The sequence below is a fragment of the Hyla sarda genome, chromosome 7 (genome assembly GCF_029499605.1).
Source record: "Hyla sarda isolate aHylSar1 chromosome 7, aHylSar1.hap1, whole genome shotgun sequence".
NCBI lineage: Eukaryota > Metazoa > Chordata > Amphibia > Anura > Hylidae > Hyla > Hyla sarda.
In genome coordinates this window covers 109,509,979-109,522,747 of record NC_079195.1, presented here as the reverse complement: position 1 = coordinate 109,522,747, position 12,769 = coordinate 109,509,979, and the positions used below count along the sequence as shown (strand labels likewise).

The 12,769-nt window shown below is 42.4% G+C and overlaps 1 protein-coding gene across 3 annotated transcripts in view; it reads left to right on the top strand.

The window, feature by feature from the left end:
- The window catches only part of WASHC2C (WASH complex subunit 2C), a 103,451-nt gene that overhangs the window by 62,773 nt on the left and 27,909 nt on the right, over positions 1 to 12,769 (top strand). For 2 of the 3 annotated variants that reach the window (XM_056530407.1, XM_056530406.1), the window contains exons 22-25: positions 882 to 1,055; positions 1,353 to 1,484; positions 2,784 to 2,885; positions 7,069 to 7,179. In XM_056530407.1, coding sequence (XP_056386382.1) covers positions 882 to 1,055; positions 1,353 to 1,484; positions 2,784 to 2,885; positions 7,069 to 7,179 — 519 coding nt within the window. The remainder of the gene's footprint in view (positions 1 to 881; positions 1,056 to 1,352; positions 1,485 to 2,783; positions 2,886 to 7,068; positions 7,180 to 12,769) is intronic. The other variant, XM_056530408.1, reaches the window with a different exon arrangement.

Here is a 12,769-nt window from a genome sequence, read left to right as displayed (position 1 = left end):
GGCTCATGCAAATTAGCTCCATGTTTCTTTTTCCCACCACAGGGACTGCTTTTGGACATCCCATGGTACCTTCCCAGGAAAAGATTTTTTACTTACAGTAAAACCTTTCTCATAGTCTTTATTAGGGGACATAGCACCCACTCATCTGCTTGTTAAAGGGGTATTCCAGGAAAAAACTTTTTTAGATATATCAACTGGCTCCAGAATGTTAAACAGATTTGTAAATTACTTCTATTAAAAAATCTTAATCCTATCAGTACTTATGAGCTTCTGAAGTTAAGGTTGTTCTTTTCTGTCTAAGTGCTCTCTGAGGACACGTGTCTCGGGAAACGCCCAGTTTAGAAGAGGTTTGCTATGGGGATTTGCTTCTAAACTGGGCGTTTCCCGAGACAGGTGTCATCAGAGAGGACTTAGACAGAAAAGAACAACCTTAACTTCAGAAGCTCATAAGTACTGAAAGGATTAAGATTTTTTAATAGAAGTAATTTACAAATCTGTTTAACTTTCTGGAGCCAGTTGATATATATAAAAAAGTTTTTTCCTGGAATACTCCTTTAATTTTGTTCCATTGGTTTCCTGTTTGGCATGTGTTTCTTGGTTCAAGAGGTCACCCTTTTCTCAGTTTTTCTTCAGCTCCTCCTATTGTTTTCTACCAGTTGACTACTTTAGTGCCACTAGGCAGGTAGAGCCTGCTGGGAATTTTTTTTATTCTTAGTGTCCGCCTCCTAGTTGTAGCATTCTATACCCATGGTACATGTGTACCCCAATACAGACCACAAGAAGATTTTACAGTAAAGTATAAAATAATCTTTTTCATAAGTTTCCTTTTATGGCTCAGTTTAAGCATTTGTTTTGAATTGTCTTTTTTTCACTACTGTCAGGTAAAACCAGTTTCTCTTGAAGAATCAGATGGCGAGGATCTGTTTGCGTCACCACAGCCTGCCAAGCAAGCAAGCAATGTGAAAAGTAAGAATCTACTTAGTCTCTTTGAGCATGAAGAGGATGATATGGAAGATCAGTTTGCAACTAATATTATACCGCAGGGTCCTGGAAAGGTAAGCAGGGTTATTGTACGTAAGCATGATGCCTTTTGTAAAGCGAAATGTGGGTAATGCTCTGCAGATCTTTTTATAGGGCAAATGTAACAGTAAGGTTGTACTGTTGGATAGAGCCTAAACACGAGGAGAATATACAAATGTTATGTAGATATTAGCCACATTTAAACCACAGAAATTGAATATAACAGATTATGAAATCTACTGTATATAAAGTAATCTGTGGAAACAATTCTCCAGAGTAGACTTGAAACTTCCTTAAGCACAAAACTGCTACCTTATTTTTAAATATTTTAGGACTCTTTGGAGAAAAGCTCTCAGGGGAAGAGCACTGGGGTGTTTAAGGATGAGGAACTCCTGTTCAGTCAAGAGCTCCAGAAGGATAATGATCCAGATGTAGATCTTTTTGCCAGCACCAATAAAAAAGCGGTAAGTAGTTTTTATGATGACTTGTATAACATTGTGTGTAAATCCTCCCACAGGTTGGTTCTCATAATGCCATGTGGACCCATTCAGTAAAAAATCATGAACACCCAGGTGTTCACAGAAGTGAAGTGGCACATTGAGTCACAGAGCCCCACAGTGCCTATACACTTTGCGGGCATAATTTGACCACAGTATGTGAGGTTTCTCTGGTCCTGGCAGTTAGTGCTGGGGCCCTAGATATCATGCTGCCAGCCAAGCCCCTGCTCTCCTGACAAGAAGCCCAGCCTGAAGCCCTATAGTGACTGCTTATTTAGTGGGAAACCTGAACAAAAATGTTTTTTTCATAATTTCTCCCTATGGCTGCTATAAAAGTCGTACTCTCCTCCCCTGATCCCCCTTCCGCTGTCATTTGGACACCCCCCTGCTTTTCATCACTTGACATGTCATGCCCACAGAAACTGCTTTTGCTCAGGCAATCAATGGCAGCAGCGGTGTCCCTCCTTAGCCAGCAATTAGCACTGGAAGCTGTCCGAGCAGCAGCTCCAGGGGATCAGTTAAGGAGAGTATAACTTCTGTATTTATGTGGTGCCTCCAGCTATGTGTATGAAATAATCTTTATTCCAAGACCACCCCGTAATAATACACATGGTTATAGTGAAGGTGAACCGGATCCAGAGATGGATCCGTAATTATTCTGCATTGCTAATTTGTTAATTACTCGTTTTTAACATTGGAGGTGGGACCCGCCATCTCTGCCTCCCTGTCTGGTCCTACCTCTATTGTGAAAAGTCGGCTAGCAATGCTGGCTAATATCTCTGGAACCAGACTTTGAATCCAGGTAAGTTATACCTCATACCTTCACCAATACCCGGTGTATTGGGTTTAGTGCAAGTGAACCAGTTGTCAGTTTCACTTAAAAGCGCTTCTGTCATAAATATATATATATATATATATATATATATATATATATATATCACGTAGACAGGAGACGCTTTGATTGGTCTCAATCTCAAGATGTAGCCAGGACAAACGCAAGGCAACATGCTTCACTCCCCAAATGACTGCCAAACTCACTCATTGCAGGAAGTGGGCTCCATAGGCTTATAAGTGCTGTGCCGAGGAGTGAAGTGTGTACAGGGTGCTTCTGCTAGCTATATCTAGAGATCGTAGTGGGGGTCTCAACAAACACTGACCAATCAATTTTCATTATAATTGCTTTTGAATGGTCTTAACACTTTGAGTATACCTAACCATAAATGTTAGACGTAAATTAAAGAAGAAATTTGGGTTGTTTTGTTTCAGTCCGAGAAACCAAAAAACAGCAAACTCTCAACAGGAGGAGGATTATTCTGTGATGAGGACAATGATGACCTCTTCAGTTCTGCTAAGCCAAAAAAACCTCCAGTAAGTATTTATAGAAATATTATACAGTATTTGTTAGTGGGACATTTTGTAAATGTATATGGTGTTAGGGACAACTAACTGTAGCTTGTTCCTGGTATTTAAAGCTGCCACAACCTGGATAGTATAAAAATATTAGGATCACAACTATGTTAAGGATACCATGTAATTTATTGGTGCAGATGACTGGTGCAGAGCCCTGCTTGTCCTCAGTGTACAGAGCCCTGCTTGTCCTCAGTGTACAGAGCCCTGCTTGTCCTCAGTGTACGGAGCCCTGCTTGTCCTCAGTGTACGGAGCCCTGCTTGTCCTCAGTGTACGGAGCCCTGCTTGTCCTCAGTGTACGGAGCCCTGCTTGTCCTCAGTGTACGGAGCCCTGCTTGTCCTCAGTGTACGGAGCCCTGCTTGTCCTCAGTGCACGGAGCCCTGCTTGTCCTCAGTGCACGGAGCCCTGCTTGTCCTCAGTGCACGGAGCCCTGCTTGTCCTCAGTGCACGGAGCCCTGCTTGTCCTCAGTGCACGGAGCCCTGCTTGTCCTCAGTGCACGGAGCCCTGCTTGTCCTCAGTGCACGGAGCCCTGCTTGTCCTCAGTGCACGGAGCCCTGCTTGTCCTCAGTGCACGGAGCCCTGCTTGTCCTCAGTGCACGGAGCCCTGCTTGTCCTCAGTGCACGGAGCCCTGCTTGTCCTCAGTGCACGGAGCCCTGCTTGTCCTCAGTGCACGGAGCCCTGCTTGTCCTCAGTGCACGGAGCCCTGCTTGTCCTCAGTGCACGGAGCCCTGCTTGTCCTCAGTGCACGGAGCCCTGCTTGTCCTCAGTGCACGGAGCCCTGCTTGTCCTCAGTGCACGGAGCCCTGCTTGTCCTCAGTGCACGGAGCCCTGCTTGTCCTCAGTGCACGGAGCCCTGCTTGTCCTCAGTGCACGGAGACCTGCTTGTCCTCAGTGCACAGAGCCCTGCTTGTCCTCAGTGCACAGAGCCCTGCTATTAACCAATGTAGATAACAAATATACATATAATGCTATTCTCTACATCAGGGTTAGGCAACAGTTTGGTAGTGCTGTGCCTAAATTTTTTTCGAGGTTGCTTGGTGTGCCGCCAATATGGATGTGGCTCGTTGTGGGTGTGACTTGCTGTGGGTGGGGTTTGTTGGGGTGTGGCTTGTCACAGGGTATTTTTATTTCAAGAATTGCCCCTATATATCGTTTGCACTTTAAGGACCTTACAGTGAGAACAACCATTTTAACTCAGACCTGTCAAATACAGACCCCAGAATCAGTCCACACCACAATACAGACCACATAATCAGCCCCCACCATAATATAGACCCCAGAATCAGCCTCCACCATAATACAGACCCCAGAATCAGTCCCCACCATAATACAGACCCCAGAATCAGTCCCCACTATAATACAGACCACAGTATCAGTCTCCACTATAATACAGATACCAGAATCAGTCTCCACTATAATACAGACCACAGAATCAGTCTCCACAATAATACAGACCCCAGAATGTCTCCACTATAATACATACCCCACCATAACACAGACCCCAAAATCAGACCCCACCATAATGCAGACCCAGGAATCAGACCCCACTACAATACATACCACAGAATCAGACCCCACCATAATGCAGACCCCAAAATCAGACCCCCCATAATACAGACCCCAGAATCACCACCTACCATAATACAGACCCCAAAATCAGTCTCCACTATAATACAGATCCCAGAATCAGACCCCACCATAATACAGACCCCAGAATCAGACCCCCCATAATACAGACCCCAGAATCACCACCTACCATAATACAGACCCCAAAATCAGTCTCCACTATAATACAGATCCCAGAATCAGACCCCACCATAATACAGACCCCACCAGAATCAGTCCCCACCATAATACAGACCTCAGAATCAGTCTCCACTATAATACAGACCCCAGAATCAGACCCCACCATAATACAGACCACAGAATCGGACCACACCATAATACTGACCCCAGAATCAGTCCCCACCATAATACAGACCCCAGAACCAGACCCCACCATAATACAGACCCCCAGAATAAGACCCCACCATAATACAGATCCCAGAATCAGACCCCATCATAATACAGACCTCAGAATCAGACCCCACCATGATACAGACCCCCCCCCCCCCACCTTGCATAATACAGACCCCAGTCGTGTTGCGCAATAATATACATACAGTTACATTAACTTACTCACCATTTATGTGTTTTACGGTCAGCGTCTTGCTCTTTTCTTCTATTCTCCATCTGGCTCAGACCACCATGACAACTTCTTACAGCCAAAACCCATCACTGCAGCATCTGCAGGACAAACATCTTAGTTTCTGCACTTTTCCAGTGTTCTCCACACCTCAATTATAAAGTGCAGAATTCGGTGGAGTTTATGCTATTCCAAACTGTGTTACAAAGCAGGCTATGTTTCAGCGACCTGTCTTCACCTTTGTCAAAAATGGAATAAACTGACCTGAATTCTGCGCTTTATACTTTGGTGAGCTTGGATATAGGTAGGTAGCCAAGTAGGTAGGTAGGTAGCTATACAAGTAGGTAAGTAGATATGGAGGCAAGTTCATAGGTAGGTAGCAAGGTAGGTAAATGGGTAGCTATGTATTTAGGTAGGTACCTGGGTAGATAGGTAGGAAGTAGGTAGCTTGATAATTAGGTTATGTAGGTAGGTAGTTATGTATGTAGGTAGGTAGCCAGGTGGTTAAGGTAGGTAGCCAGGTAGGGAAGTAGCCAGCCAGGTAATTGTGTAGGTAGCCAGGTAGGGAACCAGCCAGTGCTCCTTCACATCCAAATCATCACTCCCCTCCCCATCACCTGCACCCCTGTCCCCTCTCCTCGTCACCTGAACCCCCCTCCCAGTCACCTGCACCCTCCTCCCCCCTCCTGCACCCCCTCCCACCTGCACCCTCATCACCTGCACCCTCATCACCTGAACCCCCCTCCCCATAACCTGCAACCCCCCTTCCCATCACCTTCCCCCCCTACTGATGGCAGGATGATTTAAAAAATTTTTTTTCTAAATTAAAAAAAAATATATCGCAGGCAGGGATCTCCTGGGAAGCAGAAGCTGGCTGCGTTCTTCTATTGCTACAGTGCAGGCGCGGATGAGTGACGTCACAGAGGTCACAGGTCTCCTTTCAGTGAAGCTGCAGGTCCTGCGGCTCACACTGAGAGGAGGCTTTAGCTGTGTGTGCGTGTGCGACACGGCTTAAAGCGGCGCTCGCTTGTGGATCCAGGACAAGTGTCCTGGATCCCCATTAGCGTAGTGAGCCCCTCTCCGCCCTGAGCCCCGTGTGCCACTTAAAAGCACCCCGCGTACCATGAGTGGCACGTGTGCCTGGGGTTGTCGATCCCTGCTCTACATCATATGAAAAGGACAGGGCCCATATAACATAGAGAGATATAGCTTGCATGCACAAAGTTGTATACTTGTGTTATTCTTAGTAAATCGTACAGTAGTCAGCTGATGCCATAAAACAATCTGTTGGTAAAGAAATTAGACTTATCACGCTCCTGACATGCTTATTTTTAGTAAATACTTGCATTTCCCAGATATAAACTGTAAAATAATGGTCAATCTACTTCCCCACACTAGATCAGGATTCTAAAGGGATATAAGAAGTTACTTAAAGGGGTTATTCCAAGATCCACAGAATAGGTGGTAAGTAGCTCATCGATGGGGGGGTCCCACCGGGGGTCCCACCCACGCAATCACATAAATGGAGGTCAGTTGTCCCCTGAGTAAATGGAGCAGCAATGCAGATGCTTAACCACTGCTTTACTCATTTTCTGTTAGACTTCTTAAAGTTGCCGAGCACCGAACTCTGCTATGTTCGAATGTTCTATAGGCAGTGAATGAAGCAGTGGCCAAGCGTGTGCACTGCCTCTCAATTCACTCAAGCGACTGCTTCATTCTTATGATAGGTGTGGGTCTCAGTGGTTGAACCCTACCAGTTAGCTAGTTATCTCCTATCATTTGGCTAGGGTGATTACGTTTTACTCTTGGGATAACCCTTTTAACATAACTTTGCTGCTATATTCTCCACAATAGGGTATATAGATGGCTAGAATTGAGCTAAGAATCTAAATGCTGCTCATGATAGGTATATCACTGATGGGTGTGACATTTTTTTTTTTTTTTTACATTGTAAGGTTCAAGAGAAGAAAACCATTATTAAAAACAAGGAAGTAGAAGCTTCTAAAAAATCTGGCAGACTGTTGGAAGTCAATGAGGTGACGGTTTCAAAAACTGAAAAGACAGAGGTTCGTATCTAAATATAAAATTAAAAGGAAATAAATTGCAGCTAGCACGGGTCAGTGCAATGCATCTTCTGGATTTGACAACTGAGAACAGTCGTATCATTTTGCCATGTCAGGACATATGGAAGTAATAGGGGATGGTCTCCAACCTTAATTGTACCTGTGGTCAACAAAAACTTTTTATATAATGTAGATAATACCATTATATGTATATTTGTAATATACATTGGTAAAAAAAATTGTGTATAATTTTGGGTGAAAAAAATGCTGTCCCTGCAGCTATTGCCTGTGTGTGTCTATGAGGAGTCCAAATACAGGAAGTGAGGGAAGGACAAGCAGCGCTCTGTACAGACTCCTGGCTTGTCAATCATCCTGACGTGTGAGCCAGGGGCATGTCATAGAGCCTCACTGTACAGAGCCCTGCTTGTCCACCCACACTTCCTGTATTTGGACTCCTCATAGAGAGACACAGGCAATAGCTGCAGGGACAAAAATATACACATTTTTTAATCAATGTATATTACAAATATACATATAATGGTATTATCTACATTATATAAAAAGTTTTTGTTGACGACAGGTACACTTCAATGAAAACAAGAAGGCACTTTTACTAGCTTTTGTATGATAGATAGATAGAGAGGTAGGTAGGTGCAGTGCTTTATTTTTGTGCATCAGGATCCCCCATAACCAGGGAACTTTTTTCCTTTCGACAAATGAAAATGTCCCCCCCTATATAGACAGTGTTCCAAGTTGTTTTACTCTTTCTCAACAACAAAGACGTGGTCTCAAATGGCTGGAGGTGCTCAACCCCAAATGCAGTTGTGCATATATACTGGGGGAGCAGATCCTGCCCTTGTAGTCCATTGCTAAGGGCGATCCCCAGCATAAAAATGCATACAATGGAGGATGCCTGCAACAGACTGCAAGTGCCACAATAGAATCCTCCACCAGATAAACAGTGTGGATGTGTAACAATTGGAATAATACAATACAGGAATATGGGTGCACTACTGTGGTAGATGTATACAATGACATTGGCTAATCCCTCAACACTGATGTTAAAATTGAGACAATTGCCAGTATATCCTTATATGAAGGACACACCAAAGCCCGCACATCAACGCCAAGGTTTCTCAAGTGGCACGGGACCTAAGGCTAACCTACCTGTGCATGATAAGCAAAAACCAGGGTCCAGTGGGCAATTACAGCAGCATTAGGCAGACTCGCAGCCTGCTCCCAGTTGCCTCCAGTGTGACAGAGCACACATACAATGGGAGGAGGGAGAGACAGGCTACAAGCCCCACCTAAGTTGGCTGATATGTGTTGCGGCCTCACATGTGAACCTTAATGCTGCCTTAATAGTGATCAAGGCGCATTAAATGTGGAGTTTATACACCTCCAAGTTTAAGATTTAAACAACAACAAAGACGTGGTCTCAAATGGCAGGAGGTGCTCAACCCCAAATGCAGTTGTGCATATATACTGGGGGAGCAGATCCTGCCCTTGTAGTCTGTTGCTAAGGGCGATCCCCAGCATAAAAATGCATACAATGGAGGATGCATACAGCAGACTTCAAGTGCCACAATAGAATCCTGCACCAGATAGACGGTGTGGATGTGTAATAATTAGAATACAATACAGGAATTAAGGTGCACTACTGTGGTAGATATATACACTTGAGAAACCATGGCGTTGGTGTGCGGGCTCTGGTATGTCCTCCATCTAAGGATATACTGGCGAATGTCTCAATTTTAATGAGGGATAGCCAATGCCATTGTATACATCTACCACAGTAGTGCACCTAAATTCCTGTATTGTATTTTACTCTTTCTCACAAAAAATTTTTTTTCTCCTTGTCCATGTATAACTCTTAAAGTTTTTCATAAGAACATAAAAATATAACAATTACACAAGGAGCAAAACAATCATAATAACCCACACATAACCCATCACACAAAATATGTCGTAAATGAATAAATAGTAATCCATCACTTAAACAAATTGAAATAAGTAAAAATAAAAGCAAAAATATAAGTACTAGTGTATATATATGTAGTGGAAGAGGGAAATGTAAGAGTAGAATATACAGCTCCTCCTGCAAGCTCATTCCTTGGTCCAATCAGTCCACTTGCTTCATCTGTCATGTTGTGCCTCTCGTACTCCTAGGGTTTGTTTATATATCCCTCCATCATAAGATTGTGATGAACAGTGGCTTTAATAGCCGAGAGATCTGGTATATCAGCGGATTTCCACCACTGGGCAATGGAAATTCCAGCTACAGTAAGGACATGGTAGATAATAGTAAGGTGACGTGTCAGAATTTTGTCTAGGGTCAAAAAAAGAAGGGCCACTTCTAAGAGGGAAAGGGAGTGAGCAATCAAGATAACACTTAATACTAAGCCAAAAGGGACGAATTAGCTCACATTCCCACCAGATATGTATTAGCGTACCAATGACATTCCCACACCTCCAGCAATACTTCGAGGACGAGGGATATACTTTGGCCATGCTAGCAGGCGTATAGTACCACCTTGTGAAGATTCTAAATGATTATCACATCTAGACATCTTCCTATGTATATCAAATACAAACTTCCACTGCTCATCTGTAAATTTTTGTCCTAGATCCTCTTCCGACCGGAGCTGAAATGTATAGTGTCCGGGCTTATTAAGCTGCAAAAGCTCCGCATAAGCAATAGAGATTCCTTTAGTAAATACTCTATTGTTTAGGAAAAACGTGACGCATTCTAAGATATTTATAAAACTCCTTATGAGGGAATGAGTAGGTAGTAGCAATAGAAAAGAACGACGGAAGGCCCGAAGAGTCAGACAGTTGAGAAACCGTAGTTATGCCTGATCTGATCCAAAAAGTAAGATCCAAGTCACTTAAACAGTCACTTATCGCAGCAAGAGGGATATCTAGTATCCACGAGTGGCACAGAATCGTAGTGTAATCCAGTCTACTCCAAACTCTTATAGCAGCTGTAATGGAAGGACAAAAAGTAGAGGTTGAATAAATAGGGTTAAAACGCAGGGACCATAAGAAGTTACGTAAAATGGGTAACCAAGAAAGTCAGATTCTATATCCAACCAGTGCGGGGAGTCATCTTGCCACCACCATTTTTTTCAACTGATCTAATATAACTGCATGGTAATATGAGCATAAACAAGGAACCCCCATTCCACCATCTCCAACCGAGGGACAGCTGGGCATTTACTCTGGGGTGGCTACCCCTCCATATAAATTGTAACACTAGCCTTTTTAAATCCGTAATATAGGATTTACAATTGGCAAATTACATAAAAAAATCTTGGATAGCAAAACCATCTTTGCTGCTGCTATACGGCCAGCCCAGGACACCGGGAGTGTAGAGAAATCAGAAATATCGTTAGCTATTTGAGATTTAAGAAAATAAAAATTTACTGGTACTGTTTAAGAGGGGGAAGCAATTAGTGGGATACCCAGATAAGAAATCTGGTCTTCTGACCAAAGAAATGGAAAGATAGACCGTATAGATCCCTGTGCGTCAGTAGAAAGATTAAAAGCAAGAATAGTAGACTCCATCCTATCTTTGGATGCTGCAAAGGCATTTGACAGGGTGGAGTGGGAATATTTGTAGGGGACAATGAGATCATTTGGCATAGGGGAGGAATTTATTAAAATAATGAAAATACTGTATAAGAACACAGAAGCAAATGTTGAGATGAATGGAGACTCCTTAACGACGCAGGACGTATATTTACGTCCTCCGCCGGCTCCTGCGATATGCCGCGGGGTCACGCGGTGTCCCCGCATCATATCTGGTCATATCGGGTCGGTATAACACTGCAAAAAAAAAAAGTTAAAAAAAAGTGTTAATAAAGGCCATTTAACCCCTTCCCTAATAAAAGTTTGAATCACCCCCCTTTTCCCATAAAAAAAATAAAACTGTGTAAATAAAAATAAATAAACATGTGGTATCGCCGCGTGCGTAAATGTTCGAACTATAAAAATATATTATTTATTAAACCGCACGGTCAATGGCGTACGCGCAAAAAAATTCCAAAGTCCAAAAATGCGTATTTTTGGTCACTTTTTATACAACAAAAAAATTAATAAAAAGTGATCAAAAAGTCCGATCAAAACAAAAATCGTACCGATAAAAACTTCAGATCACGGCGCAAAAAATGAGTCCTCATACCGCCCTGTACGGGGAAAAATTAAAAAGTTATAGGGGTCAGAAGATGACATTTTTAAACGTATAAATTTTCCTGCATGTAGTTATGATTTTTTCCAGAAATGCGACAAAATCAAAAATATATAAATAGGGTAACATTTTAACCGTATGGACCTACAGAATAATGTGTCATTTTTACCGAAATATGCACTGCGTAGAAACGGAAGCCCCAAAGAGTTACAAAATGGCATTTTTTCTTCGGTTTTGTCGCACAATGATTTTTTTTTCCGTTTCGCCGTGAATTTTTGGGTAAAATGACTAATGTCACTGCAAAGTAGAATTGGTGACGCAAAAAATAAGCCATAATATGGATTTTTAGGTGGAAAATTGAAAGGGTTATGATTTTTAAAAGGTAAGGAGGAAAAAACGAAAGTGCAAAAACTGAAAAACCCTGAGTCCTTAAGGGGTTAAGATGGTTTTCTCTCTCTCGGGAGACCCGACAGGGTTGCCCAATGTCCCCTCTTCTGTTCGCCCTGTTTATTGAACCCCTAGCAACCCAGATAAGAGACAACCTAAAGAAAGAAGGTTTTGGAGCTGAGGGCATAAGGAATAAAATATCCCTATATGCGGATGACCTTCTGCTCTGTCTTAACCCCTTCAGGACGGAGCCCATTTTGGCCTTAAGGACCGGAGCGTTTTTTGCACATCTGACCACTGTCACTTTAACCCCTTAAGGACCGAGCCCTTTTTCACCTTAAGGACCGGAGCGTTTTTTGCAATTCTGACCACTGTCACTTTAAACATTAATAACTCTGGAATGCTTTTAGTTATTCTGATTCCGAGATTGTTTTTTCGTGACATATTCTACTTTAACTTAGTGGTAAAATTTTATGGTAACTTGCATCCTTTCTTGGTGAAAAATCACCAAATTTGATGAAAAAAATGAAAATTTTGCATTTTTCTAACTTTGAAGCTCTCTGCTTGTAAGGAAAATGGATATTCAAAATATTTTTTTTTTTTGGGTTCACATATACAATATGTCTACTTTATGTTTGCATCATAAAATTTATGAGTTTTTACTTTTGGAAGACACCAGAGTGCTTCAAAATTCAGCAGCAATTTTGAAATTTTTCACAAAATTTTCAAACTCGCTATTTTTCATGGACCAGTTCACGTTTGAAGTGGATTTGAAGGGCCTTCATATTAGAAATGCCCCATAAAAGACCCCATTATAAAAACTACACCCCCCAAAGTATTCAAAATGACATTCAGTAAGTGTATTAACCCTTTAGGTGTTTCACAGGAATAGCAGCAAAGTGAAGGAGAAAATTCAAAATCTTCATTTTTTACACTCGCATGTTCTTGTAGACCCAATTTTTGAATTTTTGCAAGGGGTAAAAAGGAGAAAATTTTTACTTGTATTTGAAACCCAAT